Genomic DNA, 22,822 nt, shown 5'->3' on the forward strand with positions numbered 1-22,822 from the left:
GCGCACCTACGCACCTACGCACGCACGCACGCACGCACACCGGCCCCCTCCCCGCCCCTCTGGTGCGCCAGCTACGAGGCGCGCGGTCACGTGGGCCCATCCCTGGACGGCTGGCGCGGGAAGCCGCGCGAGAGCGGGCCGCGGGGTGCGTGAGCAGGCGCTGCCGCCGCCGCGTGACGTACGCGGCGCGTGAGCCGCCCCTCCCGCACGGAGGAGTCAGGCGGCCGCCCGCCGCGGCGGCCTCTGGGTAAGTGATGAGGCCCGGCCCCTGTGGGCTGCCCCGGGCTCAGTCCCTCCCGTCGCGAGCCGCTTGGGGCGGCGGCCTGCAGCTGCGTCGGTCGCGGGACAGATGCAAGTAGCTGGGGAGGGGGGTGCTTTTGGTCTGTATGAGATGTCAGTCAGGGCAGTGGAGGAAAATGGCAACCGCGAGTGAGAACTGGGCTGAGGAGGTCCAGAGCTGCCCTTCGCTGCCCGCACCAGGCGGCTGCCGGGGCCTGACGCAGGCCCGGAGAGGGCGCGGGGGCGCATTAAAGGCACGGAGTCCTTCCGGCTACCAGTCCGGGTGCGACCGGCGCGGGAAGCCCCGACGGGCCTGAGGCATTCCCCATGCAGCCGCACCCCCGACCCCTCTCGCCAATGGGCGGGTCTCCAGGTGCCACCTGCGGGACGCTGCAGCCACTGTCCTCCCTTCCCCACCCCCGTTTGTGATTACCCCGTCTCTAGGGCAGGAAGTCCCCACCATCCCCATAATTAAGTTTTCTTTTTTCAGATTATATTAATCTCATTCTAAGCAAAGTCAGTTTTTCTTTTTAAAGCTTGCTCCATCTATCACTGCCTTCTCTAGCACTCATTATTTGGAGAAAGCAAGCAAGCTGTTGTCAAGCTGCTCTAAGCTGTACCTGGAAATTGACAGCAGCTAACATGTTTCATAAATTAACGCCCCAATGGCATGTATTCTCTTGAGACTAAAGTCTTTTTGGCAGAGCTGTTGATTCTCAAAGGATGTTGTGAAGTGTGTAAAGTACACTTTGTAATCACAAATTTTTTTTTTTTTTTTTGTGGTACGCGGGCCTCTAACGGTTGTGGCCCTTCTCGTGCGGAGCACAGGCTCTGGACGTGCAGGCACAGCGGCCATGGCTCACGGGACAAGCCGCTCCGCGGCATGTGGGATCCTGCCGGTCCGGGGCATGAACCCGTGTCCCCTGCATCGGCAGGCGGACTCTCAACCACTGCGCCACCAGGGAAGCCCTGTAATCACAAATTTTAAAGCTGAAAGGGGCCTTATAGAAAATGCAGTTCATCCCTCATTTTACAGATGAGGACACTAGGCCGAAAGACGGTGTAGCTTGATCGAAGTCCCAAGACGGTGTAGCTTGATCGAAGTCCCATACCTCTTCACTAACTGGACTCCAAGGCTCTAGATGCCTTGGTCGTTACGCTCCTCGCCACAGCCGGAGTGCGGTGCCAGTTTAACCCACGCACCGTAGAGACTATCTGCCAGAGGTGATTATGCTTGACTTGATTCCGGTTATTGAGAAATCGGACTTGGCTAGTGTGATGGCTCTGGTATCCTAAGGAATGCGGTTGACTATTTCTAGGTGGAATAAGCTGCCTATTAATGTACTTTGGGCTCAAAACTTGTCATCGTCCCCCCCCCCCCGCCCCCAAATTCAGCCCTATTCTCTGCAAGAATAAGCAAGATTTACAGCATTGGTTGCTTCCTTGGGTAAAGGCATCAAAGACCTCTTTAGCAATCTGCATGTGCTTTAATTAAGTGTAAATTATTAAGCCATTATCAGACATCAGCTCCTTAATAAGGAACAAAACACCGATGGTATAGGAAGCAGAATAGATGAGTTCTGATGGCTGGGAGGTTATCAGGAAGCAGTGGAGCATCACAAGGATGGTCAGCAAGAAAAGAGGAGGGGACCTTACATGACTTGCTACACCTTTTTGCCCAGCCCTGCTCTGAATGTCTTGGAGGTAGTAGAGGGATTCTGCTCAGGTGTCGTCAGTGTTTATTGAGTACTTGCAGTGGCTAGCTGCTTTCATAGATGAATTTTGAATACTTAGCAAAAAGGAGGTAGTATTGTCTCCATCTTACAAGTGAGGAAGGAGTCTCAGAGATTTACCTGGCTTCGATGATGCAGTCATTTGCAGTAGAGTTCAAGCCTAAATCACTTTATCTCCCAAGTCTGGTCAGTGCTCTTTTGCATTAGATCTTGCTACCACTTCTAGCCAGGAAGAGGATGAGAGAATCGCCTGTGGCTGATTTATTGGCGCCTGTGGTTGCCCAGAGAGGCTGAGCAGGACTTTCAGCTGCCCTCTATGCCTTAGAAAGTGGAGCTGTGTGCTTCCACCCTATCTCCTGAGGGGAATGCGAAGGAGCCAGGCTGTCTAGCTGGGGAGGAGGGGCCCGAGTGCCTTGGCCATAAATTACCCTGGCCAGGGCTGTGCTGGGAAGTGTTGCATAATGCCCTCCCCACCACTGAACCGAAGTGATTTATTTACTATGGTCCATAGATGGTGCTTGACCATCTTGTTAAAGAAAAACTTCTCCATTTTAGTAATAACAGGGTCAGAAAAGCGTTGAGGGTTTTTCCCCCTTGTCTTAAAAAGCAGCACAGGTGCTCTTATCTTGATAAATTATAAAGTATTTCTGCACCACTTCCTGTGCCCCCTTTCTGCTTATTTATTCCAAATTGCATGTGAACTTCAGTCTTTTGAGAGAAGAATGCTAAGAAAAATACTGTTCCAGTTTATAGTTACCAGCACAGGCTATGGAGTCAGACGTAGCTTTTGATCCCCACTTTATGCTATTTGCTAGTTGTGTGTCCTAAGCCTAGGTTTTTTCCTCATCTGTAAAATGGAAATAAAAATAATACATATAGTCATGGTGAGGGTTAAAAGAGATAATGTGCATAGAGCATTTAGCACAAGGCCTTGCACATACTATTTATTCTGTATAATAATAGCTATTGATAGTAACTAAACAGTATTTCCTCTAGGATAGAAGAGATATTGCTACTTGAACTTGCTTAGGGAAAGTGGAGGAAGAGGAAAGAAAGTAACAAACATCAGTTTCAGGATTATTGGTTGAATTTATTAACACTTCTATTTTCCCTTTGCTAGTAGGAATTTTTTTTTTTCTTTCTTTCTTTCTTTTTTTTTTTAACCTTACCTGGAGAAAAAGTGTTTATAGTGTTAAGTTAGTTATTTTTGAAAATTTTCTAATTCATTTCTTCCCTGGTTACAAATCAGTCACACAATGACTTTTTGTTCCCCCTGAAAAACCCTAGACACTTTAAGCAAAGGGTTTCATTAGCCCATGTGGATAACGTGTTTGTGGAACATTCCATGGCAAAGGAAGTAGTGGTTCACCTATATTCAGAAGTTATAATCATTCTTGTTTATACCGTATTCTAGGTGTGTACTAGCATTGTTGTTTTCCAGCTTTCTCCTGTCCTGTGAGTAGCTTATTCTTCTTTCAGAAATGCAGACTTTATTTTTTTAGCAGACTAAGAAGAATCTTTTCCTTTCCTTTATGGGGTTCTGATATTCTTAAAGTCCAGTAGAAATTTGCCCTCACTGGTGTTAGCATTCTTGTTTGCCTGGTGTTGCGGCTTTATCAGGCATCCCACATGTTGGTTAGATGGGGGTTGAGATGTAGTAGGCTGGCTGTGTCTGCCAACAGGCAGGAGGCCCCAAACTAACGTTTCCCCGTTCCGTTAAAGGTTTCTAGAGCATGACTGCTCTTCCTGTGTCATTTACCATGTCTGCTTCTTACCCTCTTCTCTTATACTCTCAGTGATTTTCATAAGCAAATGCCTAGAATTACTGCAGGTTTTACCTCACACAATAATTTTCAGATTTGGAATTTCCATGTCATTTTCAGATATTATGAAAGTAGGTGTAATAGTGTATGAGAGAGTTAAATACACCTCTTTTTCCTAAGTACTTTTTAAAAAGTTTGAAAATGTTGTGTTCCTCGTCTGCCCCCAATACCCATCCTACTAGTTTGGGAATATTTTTGTTTCTTAATCTGGCTAATATTTTAGTTTAAAGTTAAAATTAGAATTACAGTAGTTGATTTTTGTTCATTTAATGTAACTGGTATAATTCCCACATTTTGAGCACTTCTTGTGAAATTGTGTCTTTTTCTCTGTAACTTTAGTTTGTGAAATAGTCTCTAGGGTTTCCTTTATCCCTTGTTCTTTTAATGCAGTGGTTCTTCATTGAGGCATTATATTAGAATCACCTAAGGAGCTTAAAAAAGGATCTGTGCCTTACCCTCAGCAGTTCTGTTTGGGTTCATCTGGAGTAAGACTCAGGCATCAGTACAACTCTACATGGAAGGTTTTACAATGCAGTCAGCAGTTAGAGCCTCTATTCTGGGGTAAAATGATTTCTGCAAACATTGTCTTGGTTATAAAACGTTACACCACCACAATCATGTGAAAGTACATTAAAAAGTTAAAATCCTTGTATAAAGTCTTATTATGTAGCACTTTGGATATTTCTCCTTTTACCTTTGTATTTATAGCCATGAGTAAGTATCTCAAAAAGGCTGTGCACATTCCTGGGCCAACTTTCCTGTCTCCATGTCTTAACAATAATTAATAAAGTCACAGTGGTGAGAACCACAAAGAAAATATCTAAGACTTTGTTTTCCAAAGAAACAGATGTCTTACTCCTTTTGTTTCTTCTTTTATTAAAGATTCTTACAGCTTGCAAGAATGAAAAGCTGTGTATTGTAGGACATCATTCTGGCTACCATAGATCTGAGAGTCCAGTCTAACTATTATAATAGATTTTTAAAAATAAAATCAAAGATGTTGGGTATCAAGGTAACTTTGAATTCAGCTAACATAGATACTAGTATTAAGCTGTTCTGGCTTACTTAGTTTGAGCTAACCCAGAGTTATTGCAATCTAGTAAGTAAACAAGGTTTTTGTAGTCTCTTAAATATCAGTGCTATTATTATAAATACCACTTTGATAACAGATAAAGCATTTTAAGATGTAGAACCGTTACATTTGGCTATAGTATTTGTAAATATGATGATAGGTTATTTTTTTGCAACCTCTCTCACATTTTGAATTTCCACCAAAAATTCTCACATATGACTTCTAAGATGTTTCTGTATACATAGGAAACTTTGGCTATTCCACATCCTAAAGAAAATAAAATGAGTGGTCAAAAAATGATGAGCAAAGGCTATATAAAAAGCCTAGCTAATAATCTGCAAAGTAAGTTACATTAGAAAAATGTTCTGAATAACTTTGTGATGTATTGGCTCTGTTAACATTAGGTAAAATCTGGTGTGCTGCCTTAACACATGAAAGGTCTATTATGCAAACAAAGTTGGATGAATTTATATATGTGTGTGTGTGTGTGTGTGTGTATATATATATATGACTTCTTTTTTTTTAACAGATTTGAGTTTGTTTCATGTTATAAACTTGGAACATTTACCCCCTTATTTGATTCAATATATTTGCAACGTCTGCCATCAGTATATATGTTGAAAGTTCTAGATGGGAATTTTGAAGAAAGGGCACTGAGTTTAAAGTCAGACTTGAACTGAGGTTCTACCAGCACCATTTAACAGCTAGTTGTCTGACTTTGGGTACCTTTCCTGCCTTCTCTGAGCCTGTGGTTTCTTAAGCAGAAAATGGAAGTAATACAGTACCTGCTTCACTACCTCATAGGATCAAAAAAAGATAGAGTAGGGCAGAGGTTCTCAAAGTGTGGTCCAAGGAGCCCTTGAAGGTTCCTGAAACCCTTTCAGTAGGTTTACAAGTATCTCCCTTTTGCCAAGGCCAAATTGTCTTAATACATTTGAACCAAAACAACATGTGGCAACAGAGTGATTGTAGAAGCAGAGAAAAGATCCCAGCTGTATTTTTTAAAGCCAGGTATTAAAGAGGATTGCAAAATGTAAAGCAATGCCACCCTTCTCACTTAAAAAAAAATTTTTTTTAGAATAAATGTGTTATTTATATTAATATGTAATGGGTTTATTGTTATTTCAAATATATTAAAATTGGAAAAATTTCACTTAATTCTGCATGTGGTAAATATTGATAAATATAATCCACATAAACAGCAGTTCTTAACAGCCCTTAATACTTTTCTTAAGAGTGTAAATGGATCTTGAGACCAAAACTTTTTAGAACTGCTGATAAAGGGTGATGGCTGAGTTCCTATCAGGACAATTCTGCAAATAAAAATTATAAACTTGAAAAAAAGTTTTAAAAACGACCAGATGGCATTCGAGAGTGACAAAAAGCAAGCAGAAACTGGAATGAGGTCTATGCTTGGAAGAATGGAACAGCTGTGAATAATTTTCCATTTTTATGGCTTTTAGCCTGAGAGAAGGCCCCAGTTGGGGACATGAGGGGATGGCTAAAACTGTGATAATAACCCGTAGTCTTACTTGCTTGAAGAAAAGAGGACAGAGTTCAGAGTGACCACACAGGTAGAAAGTAAGGAGGAAAATCCTAGAAAGGATGTTGGGGGGGAGACCCCAAATCCTGTATCTAAACTCAGCTTGGATCTCTTGCCAGCCCCTAAACGTATACTAGTGTTGAGCAGCCTCCAAACAGCACACCTAGCACTAAAAAAAAACACCTCCTAGAGAAATGGAAATAAAAACAAAAACAAATGGGACCTAATGAAACTTAAAAAGCTTTTGCACAGCAAAGGAAACCATAAACAAGACCAAAAGACAACCCTCAGAATGGGAGAAAATATTTGCAAGTGAAGCAACTGACAAAGGATTAATCTCCAAAATTTACAAGCAGCTCATGCAGCTCAATAACAAAAAAACAAACAACCCAATCCAAAAATGGGCAGAAGACCTAAATAGACATTTTTCCAAAGAAGATACACAGATTGCCAACAAACACATGAAAGAATGCTCAATGTCATTAATCATTAGAGAAATGCAAATCAAAACTACAATGAGATATCATCTCACACCGGGCAGAATGGCCATCATCAAAATATCTAGAAACAATAAATGCTGGAGAGGGTGTGGAGAAAAGGGAACACTCTTGCACTGCTGGTGGGAATGTAAATTGATACAGCCACTATGGAGAACAGTATGGAGAGTCCTTAAAAAACTACAAATAGAACTACTATACGACCCAGCAATCCCACTACTGGGCATATACCCTGAGAAAACCATAATTCAAAAAGAGTCAGGTACCAAAATGTTCATTGCAGCTCTATTTACAATAGCCAGGAGATGGAAGCAACCTAAGTGTCCATCATCAGATGAATGGTTAAAGAAGATGTGGCACATATATACAATGGAATGTTACTCAGCCATAAAAAAAAATGAAATTGAGTTATTTGTAGTGAGGTGGATGGATCTAGAGTCTGTCATACAGAGTGAAGTAAGTCAGAAAGAGAAAAACAAATACCGTATGCTAACACATATATAATGAATCTAAGGAAAAAAAAAAGAAAAAGTCATGAAGAACCTAGGGGTAAGACAGGAATAAAGACACAGACCTACTAGAGAATGGACTTGAGGATATGGGGAGGGGGAAGGGTAAGCTGTGACAAAGTGAGGGAGTGGCATGGACATATATACACTACCAAACGTAAAATAGATAGCTAGTGGGAAGCAGCCGCATAGCACAGGGAGATCAGCTCGGTGGTTTCTGACCACCTGGAGGGGTGGGATAGGGAGGGTGGGAGGGAGGGAGATGCAAGAGGGAAGAGATGGGAACATATGTATAACATTCACTTTGTTATAAAGCAGAAAGTAACACACCATTGTAAAGCAATTATACTCCAATAAAGATGTTAAAAACAAACAAACTAAACCATGGGGAGGCAGAACTTGGAGTTTAAGTTCAGCTTAGTTAATTTGCAAAAAACAAAAACATCAGTACGCTTTAGAAGAATATTACAGTACCTAGAGTCTTTAGTTATCACAGTGTCTAAGGTATTTTCCACAATGACTAGACATATGAAGAAACAGGAAACTGTAACCCTAATTAGTGGAGATTGACCCCAAGATGACCCAGAGGTTGGATTTAGCTGAGAAGATTTAAAGCAGCTACTATAGCTATGCTCAAGGATGTAAAGCAAAATAAGGTTGTAATGTGTGAACAGACTGGAAATCTCAGCAGAGAAGTAGATACTAAGAAAGAATGAGATGAAAATTTTAGTCCTGGAAACATATCTGAAATAAAGAATGGGTTAGATTAGGAATGATGGTGAACTTGAAGATAAGTAAATAGAAATGATCTCATCTGAAGCAGAAAGAGAAATAAATTATTGTGTGTGAAAGTTCTCTATAAACTTCAACATTCTATATTAGCATCAGGGATTAATAGGTTTCTTTCAAGGCCTAAACTCACCTCTTTCCTCTGCATATGGACTGACTTCATAGTTCGTAAAATCAATGCCATCTAAGAGTACACTCAAATTCTCTCTCCTTACCTCAACCATCTGCTTTCCACCATCAGAAAAAGAGATTTCTTTTTTCTCCATGGCTACCTGCTACACCTATACTTTTTAAATTAATTAATTAATTTATTTTTGTCTGTGTTGGGTCTTTGTTGCTGTGTGTGGGCTTTCTCTAGTTGTGGCGAGTGGGGGCTACTCTTTGTTGCAGAGCGTGGGCTTTTCATTGTGGTGTCTTCTCTTGTTGCGGAGCACGGGCTCTAGGCATGCAGGCTTCAGTAGTTGTGGCATGCGGGCTCTAGAGCTCAGGCTCAGTAGTTGTGGCGCACGGGCTTAGTTGCTTTGTGGCATGTGGGATCTTCCTGGACCAGGACTCAAACCTGTATCCCCTGCATCGGCAGGCGGATTCTTAACCACTGCACCACCAGGGAAGTCCCTACACTTACACTTTTGATTGCATTCTTTCCGGCTTCTAGAGATTACACCCCTCTTCAGCCTGAAAGTCTTTGATCTGCAGTTCCCTCAATGTCCTGTTCTGTCTGTACCTACCCTTTATGACCTCTGCTTTCTGACATTCCCCTGCAGTCAGATATTTTGCTCTTGCTGCTTTCCCAGACTGTTGTCAGAGGTCACCAGAAACCTCTTGGTCAGCACACTTGGGGGTATTTGTAATAGGCCTCATCCTGTGTTTCTCTGCAGCATTTTATACCATTGCCACCTCCTCACACCAAGGTTCTTGCCTTTTCTGTATCTCTCTCAATGACAATATATTTTCTTATTTCTCTTCTTCTGTCTGGTTGTACTATTCTTGTCTTTAAAGGATTCATTCTTAGCTTTTTTCCCCTCTTATTTCACTCAGTAGTCCCATCTAATCCTGGTGACTTAAGCCTTGTTATTGCAGAGAATCTCCTTTCCAGTGCTGCCTGTTGTCTCCACAGGTAACTAAACGTTTCTACTCAGATGTCCTAGAGTGGACACATAGAACTCACTGTGTCCAAAATGAAACTTCTCTCTTACGAAGCCAGTTTCTGTGCTTCTCCTCTGGCGTTCTGCTATGCTACGTTTGTATCAACCTAGCACATGGCAGTTACTCTGCAAATAGGACCGGAAGCAGTGAATGAATTCTTCCAGTTACTCAAGCTGGAATTCTGAGACTCACTTTTGACTTGATCTTCTTTGTGGCCGACCACATCCAGTCCTCTGCCAAGTCATGTCAGCCTCCATCTGGTATATCTTCTTGTATTCCTTTCTTCATTCCCACTGCTGTTGTTTGGATATTGCAGAAGGCTACTTGCTGGTTTTTATTTCTCTATGCCTTTCCCTTGCTAATCTTTTATGTGTGTTGCTACTAGAGCAGTTTTGATTCCCAAGCCTAATGATGGTAATTTTACTCATTCTATATATATATATTTTTTTTGCTGTACGCGGGCCTCTCACTGTTGTGGCCTCTCCCATTGCGGAGCACAGGCTCCGGACGCGCAGGCTCATCGGCCATGGCTCACGGGCCTAGCCGCTCCACGGCATGTGGGATCTTCCCGCACCGGGGCACGAACCCGTGTCCCCTGCATCGGCAGGCGGACTCTCAACCACTGCGCCGCCAGGGAAGCCCTACTCATTCTGTTTTTTTCTGCCTAGAATGCTATGTTCACCTTCTGCCTGTTCATTGAAATCCAGTTCAAATGGATTATTTTTCATTGGGTTCCCTGTCATTTATCTCCCCCTCCTAGTGTGTTCTCCAACTGCTGTTATTGGCACTTACCACTTTTACTTCATGTCATAGTTACTGTGTTTTATATTTTATCTCCCCTATTAGCCTATAATCTTGATTGCAACATCATTGTAATTTTTTTCTGTCCCCGTGCCTTGTACAAGGCATGCTTTCAAATATTTTCTCTTTATTAAATTTCTCTTCACAAAATATTTGTTTGATAAGTGAATTTAACTGTTACTCATAGAACATTAACCACAGATTTTTGTATATGTGGCTTTTTAGTGTGCTATTTTCATTTCCACACGGTTCAACAGTTCACTATAGTAATGTACTATATGTATAAAAATATATATATATATATATATATATATATATATATATAGAACTGTTGAAAACATTTATGATCTGAGGGGGGTTTTTTGGGACAGTTTGTAAGACTGGTTTAAGGTACTTCAATTTGAACCATTTTATTGAATCTAAGACATGTTTTCACTTTGAAATCTCCAATATAGAGTTTTATTTTGGTTTTTTAATCTCCTTATAAATTGGTGGTATTTTAGAATCAGGAAAATGTGGTAAATACAATAAATATTGACTTTTAGTTAAATGGCCTTTTGGAACAATACCCACAACCTGGGTTTTCGTTTTTATTCTTAAAAGATAGACTCAGGTCTTTGTAGGTTCTGTTATCTTATTTTTTATTTCATTGCTGCTTAAAAGCTTTTAAAATGAGATGGTATGGGAGAGTTTTGTTTTGTTTTGTATTTTTACTCGTGGGGAGGAGTAAGGGAAACTACTATGTTTGAATTAGTAGGATTTTTGAAAGTAATGGTGCCGAAAGCTCAGTTTCTCTGTACACTGGTGCAGAATCGAATCTTGGAGACAAGAGTTTTGGGTGAAGTAGAAAAGGATAGCTTTATTACATTGCCAGGCAAAGGGGGACACAGTGGGCTCCTGCCTCTAAAAACTATGTGTCCCAACTTGGAGGATACTGAGAAGTTTTATAATAATGGTTCCAAGAGGGCATGATCAGCTCATGGACATTCTTCTGATGGGTTGGTTGGTGAGGTAAGTAGGAGTCAGCAACATCAACCTTCAGGTTCCAGCTGGTCTGGGGTCTGCATGCTTGTGGGCAGCATACCATTGTTAATCTTAACTTCTCCCACCTGGAGGGGGTTTCAGTATCTCCCAAACAGCCCAAAGATATTGTTGTGTGTATCCCTTGATGGGGAACCAAGACCTTGCACAAAGGCTGCACTATTGTTTCTATGACTGTTTATTTCTCTCTGGTCTAGCATCCCCTCGTTTCCCGAATTAACAACTGCTTTAATCTGCCTGTTGGAATTCAGGGAAGGTCGTGGAGGCTGAATGAAAGCTATGTCTTGTAATCAAAGAAATGGGGGACACAGAAAGGCTTTGTGCCCAGGAGCCCCACAGGGCCCTGCTCAGTATCGTAATGTATGAATGTAGAGTTAAAAGAAGCAAGTTGCAGGATTCCTAAAGTATAATATTATTTGTATAAAATTTTAAAACATGCAAAACAATACCAAACATTCTTAAGGAATCTGAACACATGCAGTAAGAATGTGATAATGTACAGGAGAGTCATAAACACCAAAATCAAGATGGTGGTTACCTTTGGAGGCAAGGTGGGTGGGGGGGTAGAGTGTGGGAGAGATGCCAGGGTGTCTTTACCCTGTTTGTAATGTTTACTTTTTGTGCCCAGGGGTGGGTGCTTGTTACCTTGTTCTCTTTACCTACTGTCTGTCTGAAATATTTCAACATTTTCAAACAGTATAGTTCCCCTCACCCTTAACTCTCTGCTCCCTAGTTTCCCTCCCAGAAGCAAAATTGGTTTCTTTGAACCTTTCCAGACATGTGTATATAAACAAGAATATATTTATGTGTAAATTCCCCCACCTTTAAAAATAGAATAACCACTACCACTTTTACATAAATAGTAGTCTTCTCTACACAGTTTTACATTTTGCTTTTTTTACTTACTATGTCTTGGAGATTATTCCATATTAGTACATTATATATGTAGTTTTAATAAAAAATAGATTTAACCTTTTATCAATAATAATTGCCTTTATCTTTACCAGTTATAATCTAGACTTTATCCACTAATAAGTATAAATGTTTGTTTTGCTGTGTCACATTTGCTTAAGCAGTAGGAAATCTGGGTTTCTCCCTGATTCTTCTTTGCAGGCTTCCCAGGGTGCTTGATGTGTAGACTGTTCCCTAGGCTCCTTCAGTTGATGAGTTGTGTTTTTTTCTGGGAGGTGGAGAGGGAGGACATTGGGGCTCTGGAGTCCAGTGCCTGGGTTTGAATCCCCTTACGAGCAATGTGATCTTGGGTCAGTTAACTCTCTGTGCTGATTGTTTCTTCATCTGTAAGGTGCATTGAGTATTTCCTTTCTCATAGAGTTGAACTGAAAATTAAATGAGTGAAAAGTGCCTGACATACAGGAAACAGTATAAACCGTTGACTGTTTTTATTATATTATCCACCACTCAGCATTTTACTGCCCAAGCTATTGCGAGTCTTCAGACAGCTAAACCCACACTCTCATCACTGACCTCCTTAAGACTTTGGTCTCTCTGGTTAGTAGGAAAACTTCATTTCTTTTTTTAGGACCTGCTTTTTTAGAGGAGGTTCTCCCAGCACCCCAGGGATGCCCTTTATACCCCAGCTGCCTTCTCTCTGCACAGTTGAGGTGGAGAAGGTAGAGGAAGGAGAAGGTGGCACAGCCTCCCACCTCCCAGGGCCCTCACGAATGTTCTTGCTGCTCTACTCACATCAGACTTCTCTGCCAGAATTATTTTGCATGTTCTTCCGCATGCGTGATTTTTTTCCCCTGACACCAGTGGTCCCATCCTTTATTCTACTTCATCGGGAACCTCCATGCTTGTATGTGTCTGAGTCCAGTTAAGGTCAGTGCTTAGGTTCTTTCCCATTGGGCTCCAGGCCCCATGTGAATCTGGGGATGTGGCTTGCCATCTATTTTAAGGGCTCCTGTGACTGATAAGTTACCCAAACATTATATGATAGGAGGCCAGTGTCCCCTGAGCATAACAGAGGATCCCTAAGGAGCAGTGACAGCTCTAGCCCAGGCTGGACACACTGTAATGTTATTAACATTTATGGTCAACATTTGAATAGTAGTTTCCATTACAAGGTGCTTTTCACATAACTTATCTCATTTGGCCCTGAGGCAAGGATCAGTACCTCATTCCCATTTTTGCCAGTGAGGAAACTGAGGACTAGAAACTGTGGTTGCATGGATAAAAAAGGACAGACTTCCTTTCACGTCTTTGTCACCACACCAAGCCACCTTCTTACCAGATTTTAAAAAGGCCACATTTTATCATTTCAGCAGGGTTGAAATCAGTTGTCATAATGGGGTATTTAATGTTAGCTAAGTTTGGCGTAAAATTAACAGTATTGAAAACTGTTGAATAATTTCATTTAAATTTAGGTCTCCTTGTATTTTGTAGGTTTGAGTGATCTATAGCCAACCTTGTAAAAAAAAAAAAATCTATATTATCCTTTTTCTCAGAGCCACAATGGACACAGCTAGCCATAGCCTTGTCCTTCTGCAGCAGCTGAACATGCAGCGAGAATTTGGTTTTCTGTGTGATTGCACAGTTGCTATTGGAGATGTCTACTTCAAAGCCCACAGAGCAGTGCTTGCTGCTTTTTCTAACTATTTCAAGATGATATTTATTCACCAAACAAGGTAAGGATGTGCTTTTGTAAATCAGAAGTATTTTTGATACTGTGATATAGCTAAGCCTTATTATAATCTCATTTTGGGGATTCTTTGTTACGGGATCACCTTAGGAAATAATAAAAATTTATAATTTTTTTACACATCTGTCATTAAACTCTGTGTAGGGTTCATGGTAGAAGATAGAATGAAAACAATAATGGCTAAAATCTATTGAAGGCTTATACCATAAACAAGCACTAAGCATTTATCTAATGTAAATTCTGTTATCCATACTTTTTTAGAGAAAAAGAAACTGTAACTGAGTTGTTAAGTAACTTGTCCATCTAGGATTATACAGCTAATATATTAAACTCAAATGCAAATCAGTGCTCTTAATCACTAAGTCATTGATTTCTATTCCATAACACTTTCATAGCAAGGTTTCAATGTCATAACTCTGCCCACTTTATATTCCGTATTACAGTTCAAATGTCGTTTGTTTCAAATGTTTTTTCAAAAAAAATTTTTAAAATCTAGATTGCCCCAGCGTGGGGTATTAAGGAGGGGGCTATAAAGTGGTATCCAGATTCTGAGCTCTTGGAAAAAAATAGCTTTAATACCTCCTAGGTTAAAAGTGATGCAACACTGTATGATTTTTTTTTTTTTTTTTTTTTTTTTTTTGTATATGGTACACGGGCCTCTCACTGTTGTGGCCTCTCCCGTTGCGGAGCACAGGCTCCGGACGCGCAGGCCCCGCGGCCATGGACCACAGGCCCAGCTGCTCCACGGCATGCGGGATCCTCCCGGACCAGGGCACGAACCCGTGTCCCCTGCAACGGCAGGCGGACTCTCAACCACTGCGCCACCAGGGAAGCCCTGTATGATTTTTTTTAAAAGACCTTACATGGTGGGACTTCTCTGGCGGTCCAGTGGTCAAGACTCTTTGCTTAAAAAAAAAAAAAAAAAAAGACTCTTTGCTTCCAGTGCAGGGGCCGTGGGTTCAATCCCTGGTCGGAAACTAAGATCACATGCCAGGTGGTGCAGCCAAAAAAAAAAGTTTATAGTCTAAGACAGAGGTAATGCATGTAAAGAAAATAATTGCAGTGTAATTGGTCTCTTTGCGCCTCAGTTTCCTTCTCTGTAAAACACTAGAATAATATACCCACCCCATGGTATTGAGAAGATTAAATGGATTAATAATATTAAAATGCTTAGAACAGAGCTTTGCACTGTTAGCTGCTGCTATTAATAGTTACTGTGATGTCTATAATAGAAGTGCTGCACAAGGTAGAGTGGAGTGTCAGCAGCCTTATTTTGAGAAGGTTGGCACAGGTTTTACAGAGGCTCTGAATGTTGCAGGATCAGGAGGAGTTTCTCAGATGTTGTAGAGGAACGCAAAAAGTTACAGTTGCAGGCAAAGGGGGAAAATGCATGAAAACATATGCAGATATGAACCAGGCTAGCACATTCAGAAAATGGAGTAGATCAGAATGATTGGAATACATGGCACAAAGGGGAGAGGAGGTTAGAGTCGGGGACAGGTCATGGGTAGTCTTTTCTGCTACGCAAAAGAGTTTCCTCTCCTACTTAAGGGTCAGTGTAGAAACTAGATTAGAAACACTACCTTCATTCACATAAGCCTCATCTGAGAGCAGTGAGTTGGTTCAGCTCTTAAAGCCCCTGTTGTGTACCAGGCACCATGCTAAACTAAATCCAGGTGATACAAAGGTAGCAGGCCTACTTTGTGGTATCTCTGTTGAGCAACTAAAAATCCTCAGTTAAAAGAGCTCTGTGCTGATATAAAAAAAACCCTGCCACAGACCATGGCAGTGAGGTAAGAGTCACAGGTAAGAGTGAAACCCAAGAGGGAATCCTAAAATGTCAGGACTAAAGAAATGGATTGCCGGTGTACTGACACTTGCTTTCTGATGTATCGACACAAACTTTTGCTTCAGGGAAGGTGAGTGCATCAACTGATTCCACTGTTCCTTGTCATCCAGCATTTCCCTCAGGTTGTTTTTATCCTAATTTTGCAGGGTGTTTCCTGATTTTCTTGTTACACAGTTATTTCCATCTATTTTCTGAATTCTAGATTCATATGTGAAAATTGGGCTTGAGATTAATTTAAACCTTTTCAAAGTTACACTTGTATTTGTTTGCAATTTAAAGAGTAGATATATTAATACAGTTTGGAAGCCAAAATAAGGTTAGTGTGATTTAAAATTCTAAATAGTACCAATTCCAATAGACCCTTTTAAAATTTTTAATTATTTTTTATTACGGTACAATATATGTAAACATAAAATTTGCCATTTTAACCATTTCTATTTGTACAATTCAGGGGCATTAATCACATTCACGGTGTTGTGCAACCATCACCAGTATCTATTTCTAAAACTTTTTATCACCCCAGAAAGAAACTGTAACCACTAAATAATAACTCCCCATTCTCTCTACCCCCAAGCTCCTGGTAACCTCTAATCTATTTTCTGTCTCTATGAATTTTCCTAATCTAGATGTTTCTTATAAGTGGCATCATATAAAATTTGTCCCGTTGTGTCTGGCTTATTTCACTTAGCATGTTTTCAGGGTTCATCCATTTTGTAACGTATATCAGAACTTCATTCCTTTTTATGGCTGAGTAACATTCCATTGTATGTATATGCTGCATTTTGTTTATCCATTCATCTGCTGATGGACACTTGGGTTGTTTCTAGCTTTTGGCTAATGTGAATCATGCTGTAATGAACATTGGTCTATAGGTATCTATTTGAGTTCCCGATTTCAGTTCTTTTGGTTATATACCCAATAGACTATTAAGTTCCTTAAGAGCAGGGTACCTATTTTATTCATCACTTTTCTACCCCCTGGCATGCAGTTTAAGTGCATATCACTTAGGAGTCACTAATTAAATGTTGAACTAATCAGAATATCTGTGTTTCTTAACTTTAGGCAGTAGATTGAATACATGAAGACTTGTTGCTGCGCCATAAAACTGGTATACAATGAAAACTTAAGCTTTTGTTGCTGAGTTTCATCAAGGCAGATTGCTAAGTTAGAACTTCTTAGGAAGAAACTGCTTTAGCCTAAGACTGTGTACTGTTAACTAAAAGGCCAACCGGGTTGTTTCATTCTGTGTGGGTCTGTTTTTTTGTTTTTAACAGTGAATGCATAAAAATACAACCAACTGACATCCAACCTGACATATTCAGCTATTTGTTGCACATTATGTACACGGGGAAAGGGCCAAAACAGATTGTGGATCATAGTCGTTTGGAGGAAGGGATTCGATTTCTTCACGCCGACTACCTTTCTCACATTGCGACTGAAATGAATCAAGTGTTCTCACCAGAGACTGTGCAGTCCTCAAATTTATATGGCATTCAGATCTCAACGACCCAAAAAACAGCTGTCAAACAAGGGCTGGAGGTCAAGGAAGCTCCTTCCAATAACAATGGAAATAGAGCTGCTGTCCAGGGTGACCACCCCCAGTTGCAGCTCTCTCTTGCTATTGGGCTGGATGATGGCACTGCAGACCAGCAGAGGGCCCATCCTGCTGCCCAGGCCTTGGAGGAGCACCAGAAGCCCCCCGTGTCCATCAAGCAGGAGAGATGTGACCCAGAATCTGTGATTTCCCAGAGCCATCCCTCACCCTCTTCAGAGGTGACAGGCCCTTCTTCCACTGAAAGCGGTATCAAAACACACCTATGCCATTACTGTGGGGAACGTTTTGATTCCCGTAGTAATCTAAGACAGCATCTCCATACCCACGTGTCTGGATCCCTCCCATTTGGTGTCCCTGCTTCCATTCTGGAAAGTAACGACCTTGGTGAAGTGCATCCACTTAATGAAAGTAGCGAGGCTCTTGAATGCCGCAGGCTTAGCTCCTTCATTGTCAAGGATAATGAGCAGCAGCCTGACCGCTCACACCGGGGTGCCACAGAGCCTTTGCAGATCAGTCAAGTGTCTTTGATCTCCAAAGACACTGAGCCAGTAGAATTAAACTGTAATTTTTCTTTTTCAAGGAAAAGAAAAATCAGCTGTACTATCTGTGGTCATAAATTTCTCCGAAAGAGCCAATTACTGGAGCACATGTATACACACAAAGGTAAATCTTACAGATATAACCGATGCCAAAGGTTTGGTAGTACATTAGCCCAGAGATTTCAGCCATATTGTGACAGCTGGTCTGACATCCCCCTGAAAAGTTCTCGCTTGTCGCAAGAACAGTTAGACTCATCTTGTGCCTTAGAGTCAGAACTCACACAAGAAAATGTGGATACTATCCTGGTTGAGTAGCAGTTTCTCCTTCAGGATTTTTGTATCAGTTCTGAAAAAGAAAACTCACATACTTTTTTTAATTCATAAATTATTTTTCTCCTCAAGTTCTATTGACTTTTTCTTTACCATTTATCCATAGTTTTAAGGTTGTATGTGTTAGATCTTCTTATTGTAAGATATATTGATACATAGCTACTAAAATGTAACCTTCAATTAGGGCTGTGAAGTTTTCATAAATTAAATCACAATTTAGAAATCAGAAATCAATATAGAAGTATGGAAGTTTTTCCAGGTTGTAGAATCTATAAAATCAAATTGAATATGAAATAAGTGAAATCTTTTTTAAAGAATATTCTAGACTATCACTTTTGGTTAATGTTCCACATGAATTAAGCCCTTAATGAGGATTATTTTAAAATATTTTCTGCCATACAGGGAATTAATAGTTTTTAGTGCATAACTATATGTTATAATGTATAAATCATTTGTTTTAAGGCATAACTATACCAAATCATGAGTAGTTTTAAATTACTTTTTACTTACTAGCTCTGCAACATCTTATGTGGCTTTATTTTTTTTTAACACTGAGCATACCTCATTTTCAATAAAAAATATTTAAGAGAGAGAAAGGGAGAAGAGTCAGAAACACACACAAAAACTTAAACAGTAAGATACATACACATAGATAAGCATAGAAGCCCCTGGTGTTAGAGACAGAAATTCAGATAGATCTGTGTTGACTGACACCCTAGTGTTGTTATCTTAATCTAGAGTGTTTTCTTAAAGACCTTAAGGGAGGGGCTTCCCTGGTGGCGCAGTGGTTGAGAGTCCGCCTGCCGATGCAGGGGACACGGGTTCGTGCCCCAGTCCGGGAAGATCCCACATGCCGCGGAGCGGCTGGGCCCGTGAGCCATGGTCGCTGAGCCTGCGCGTCCGGAGCCTGTGCTCTGCTACGGGAGAGGCCACAACAGTGAGAGGCCCGCGTACTGCAAAAAAAAAAAAAGACCGTAAGGGAGTTTGAGATTTTTATGACCAGAGGTTTACATGAGCTTATGAGGTAAATGATAAAATACAAATTATCTTTCTACCCACAGTATCAGAAGATTTTATAGGCTACCTGGGTTGACATTAATTTTCTAATAATCACCTGAAAAGGTAATTTTTCAGTGGCACAATTTAAACTTTTTTCTGGTCCATAAAACCAGTAGAGTAGATATAGTCAGTGTCCTAGAACTATGTTTAAAATCCATGACAGCCTTCCCTCTATGAATCAACTTAACTCCCTTTTATATTGGTGAAACTTACAAAGCTAAAATTCCAGAAAAATTAAAATTGGTGGACTGAATGATAGATTCTCCTGCTGTGTGTAGCTGGGAAATAGCTGGTTAAACTTCACCACAGAGTGTAGACGTAAATTGTTTCTGAGATGTTTAAATTTAAAATACTAGAGAGTCAAGGATAACAAAAGAGAGAGGCTTCAGAACAGGCTTATCTTTTTTTGTATGCTGCCCTGCTAAATTCTGAACCTCACAGGTGTCTTAGTAAATTTAATAAATTTGGTTTGTGAAGATTAGAATTAAACTACGTACAGAAACTGTTTGATCTCCTTCCTGACTGCTCACTTCTGCGGTTATTTCCTGACATCAGAGTTCCTCAACAGTATCCGAGTTCAGTCAGGATGTAGCTCAAAGAGAAATCCAGCTCATTCTGAGGGCACAAAGGTTTTCTCTGGGTTATCAGTGAGTTTAGGTGAATTATGAACTGATAAGTTTTTCTTAAGGAGTGAATGAAGAAAACCAATGGGCATTGTCTAAGGTGGTTGAGTTTCTGTTGTAGACATGGATGGGAAGCCTTGTGGGGCCCAGGTTGACATATGTTAAGAGCAAAATCTAAGTAGCTATTGATACAGAGTCAGTTGTATTGGGAGTAGTTAAAACAAATGTATTGCTCTTTAGTGTCAGAACTGCATCTAATCTTATATGTAAATCATTTAAGTAATTATTCAAACTCATACTGTCCTCAAAGACTTCATCTCATAGGATGAACACAAATATTAACATTGATTTCATGTATCTTAGGCTGTTCTAGATATATTCCCTAGCCTTCTTCAAGTAAAGTTTTATTTTTCTCATTTAGATAAAAATTTTCCTGATTTTTCTCTTCTGTTTTCTTTCCTACTTGCTCAGTCATTAGTCGTTGACACAAAAAAGTGTGTATAGCTAAAGGGTGGGAGTAAGTGTGCATATGAATTGTGGTGTAGGGCAGCAGTTCAGGGCAGAGTCTGGATGTGGCAAAAGTTTGCTTTTGGCTGACTGTTCATGATAGACAACATTAACTTAAAGCAGAGATATATCTACTTTTGTTGGGTGTTAAGAAAAGAGTGCTTAACTGTATTTTTATTCTTATTCATAAAGTTACTTTTATTATTAGGAATTCAAAACAAATGTTCTTTTCCTTCATCTTCACAGTATTCTGTCTGTATTAGGAAGTGGGAAAATGATTACTCCATTTTATAGGAAAATATCCCAAAACCTGGGTTCCAGAGAGCCAGTGAATCACTATTCACTGTGGGAAATGACCCCAGTTTTATCTTTCTCATTCATTCAACAGGAATATTTTAAAAATAGCTATTTTATGACTAACACTGTGCCCTGAGTGTATTTTTTTAAGACATGATTCCTCACTAAGAAAAATCTACTTTGTATAAAAAAGTCCTTCCAGCAAAACCCTTTAGTTTTGACTACATCATTTGTAAAATGGAGCTATTATCTTAGCCATGTAGTATGGTTTGCATGATGATTACCAAACTCTTAAAACTGGAAATGCTGTGTACACCTTAATGTATTGGGCAAGTACTAGACGGACATTTTCCCTTTGGATCAGCTTAGAATTTTCCCTTCTTTCTAGATCCCACATATAGTTGTTCTCTGGAGGAAAACAGACTGTTTCAGTATTTGTCCTTATTAGCCTATTGTCAGAACTCAGTATCTGATAAGTGCAGTCTGCCTTATAAGAAAACCAAAATTTCTTGATTTATCTCCTGAGATTATTATCTCTTTCTCTGATTTTCTGACTTCCCATCTATAAAGTGTCTGTAAGCAATCCCTACCTCACAGGGGTGTTGTGAGGATTTGTATTAAAACTGTGTTAAGTTCTATCAGTATTACTGGTAAAAACCAACCATATAAAGAAAACTACATTCTACATGTTTTCTGCAGCTAAACCTATTAACTTTAGTATTCCAACTCATAAATTCTAGAATGTCTTAAAAGCAGTCATGTACTACTTAATACTCAATAATTAATTGGCAGAATTCTTATTTTTTTGGCAGAATTCTTATTTTTTTTTTTTTTTACAAATACTCTAGAAACAGCAGTGTTGCTAGAATTCCTATTCTACCTACCATAGTTTAACCATCAGTATTTCTCTTCAGCCTTTAACAAGGAGGATATTAATTCTTTGGTGTTATTGGGAATGAAACCTTGCCAAGTGCAACTTTATTTAAAGTTCCCCCAAACGTATTATTTACATATAGGAAACGGAACAAAAGCAATGGAGAAAATACTATTTTCATTTCTCGGATGTAGGTCATCTAAAAAGTACATGGAGACCAGAAATGGAGCAGGGCAAATAACCGAGTAATTCATTATGTTTTGTCAAAATAGTAAGGCTTCACTTAAAACAGAAGGAAATACATAGTAATCATGGAAGAAGATAGTCTGGAAAATGTATAATTCCACTGATGTTTATTTGCACAGGCAAATTCTTGATGTTGTAACTCAGATCCTTGAGAAGTATCCATTTTTTTGTAGTAATTGAGGTAAAAATAGGCGATGTGAAGAATTTTCATAATGTAACTTGTATCTTTGTATGTTTTAAACTAAATGTAGCTCTATGGTATTTTATTATAATTAATTTTTGAATTCCTAAGAATGAAATCTGTACATTTTTATTCTTTGCTGTACTTCTGTGTTTGTATGGTTGGACTTTTTTGAAAACTGGTAAGATTATACAATCCTATGCCTGGCTGTCTTAAATATAAGGAATTACAAACTGTGATTTTTGTCTTCAAGACCTGGAAGAATCCTTTGTGCTTCAGTGTATATCTGTGCCACACTTGATTAATTAGTAGATATCGCTCCAATGCAATTGATGTTAACTGTCATCAACTCTTCTATTTTGTGCCAAATAAAGTCATTTAATCAGATTAAATAAAATATCAACTTAAAATACTTTCAAAGAAACTTGGATTTCAAAAACCTGTACCAAAAAAAAAAGGCAAAAGGGAATTCCCTGGTGGTACAGTGGTTAGGAGTCTGCACTTTCACTGCCGAAGGCCTGGGTTTGATCCCTGGTCGGGGAATTAAGATCCCACAAGCTGCACAGCACGGCCAAAAAAAGAAAAAGAAAAAAAGCAAAAACTTGTACAATGAAAAGGGCCCCTGAAGAAATCTTCAAAGTACTAGTAATAGTAACACATAATACAGGAGACTGAAATCAATAATATATTGTATGGTTAAACTCTTCCACCTAATGTATTGTGAGTTTGCTTCAGAAACATTATTTCAGAAAGTTTCGTATTCTCCATTTGGAATGAAAACTGTGAATTTCATGTATTTTATCATGACAAATAAATTAATGTGACTTGATCATAAACAAAACCTTTTATTAACTCAGCTTATAGAATGTG

The 22,822-nt window shown here is 39.8% G+C and overlaps 1 protein-coding gene across 5 annotated transcripts in view; it reads left to right on the top strand.

The window, feature by feature from the left end:
* Window positions 1-120: 120 nt before the first annotated feature.
* ZBTB25 (zinc finger and BTB domain containing 25) overlaps window positions 121-22,822 on the top strand; it is a 29,925-nt gene continuing 7,223 nt past the window's right edge. For 3 of the 5 annotated variants that reach the window (XR_009518327.1, XM_060004417.1, XM_060004418.1), the window contains exons 1-4: window positions 121-247; window positions 1,316-1,503; window positions 13,699-13,878; window positions 17,016-17,959. Coding sequence is in view for 4 of the 5 variants with exons in the window: in XM_060004417.1 (XP_059860400.1) it covers window positions 13,706-13,878; window positions 17,016-17,959 (1,117 nt within the window). In the remaining variant the exon portion in view is untranslated. Of the gene's footprint in view, window positions 248-1,315; window positions 1,504-13,698; window positions 13,879-17,015; window positions 22,794-22,822 lie in introns of those variants that run through there. The other 2 variants (XM_060004415.1, XM_060004416.1) reach the window with 2 other exon arrangements.

This window comes from Delphinus delphis, chromosome 2 (genome assembly GCF_949987515.2).
Source record: "Delphinus delphis chromosome 2, mDelDel1.2, whole genome shotgun sequence".
Lineage (NCBI taxonomy): Eukaryota > Metazoa > Chordata > Mammalia > Artiodactyla > Delphinidae > Delphinus > Delphinus delphis.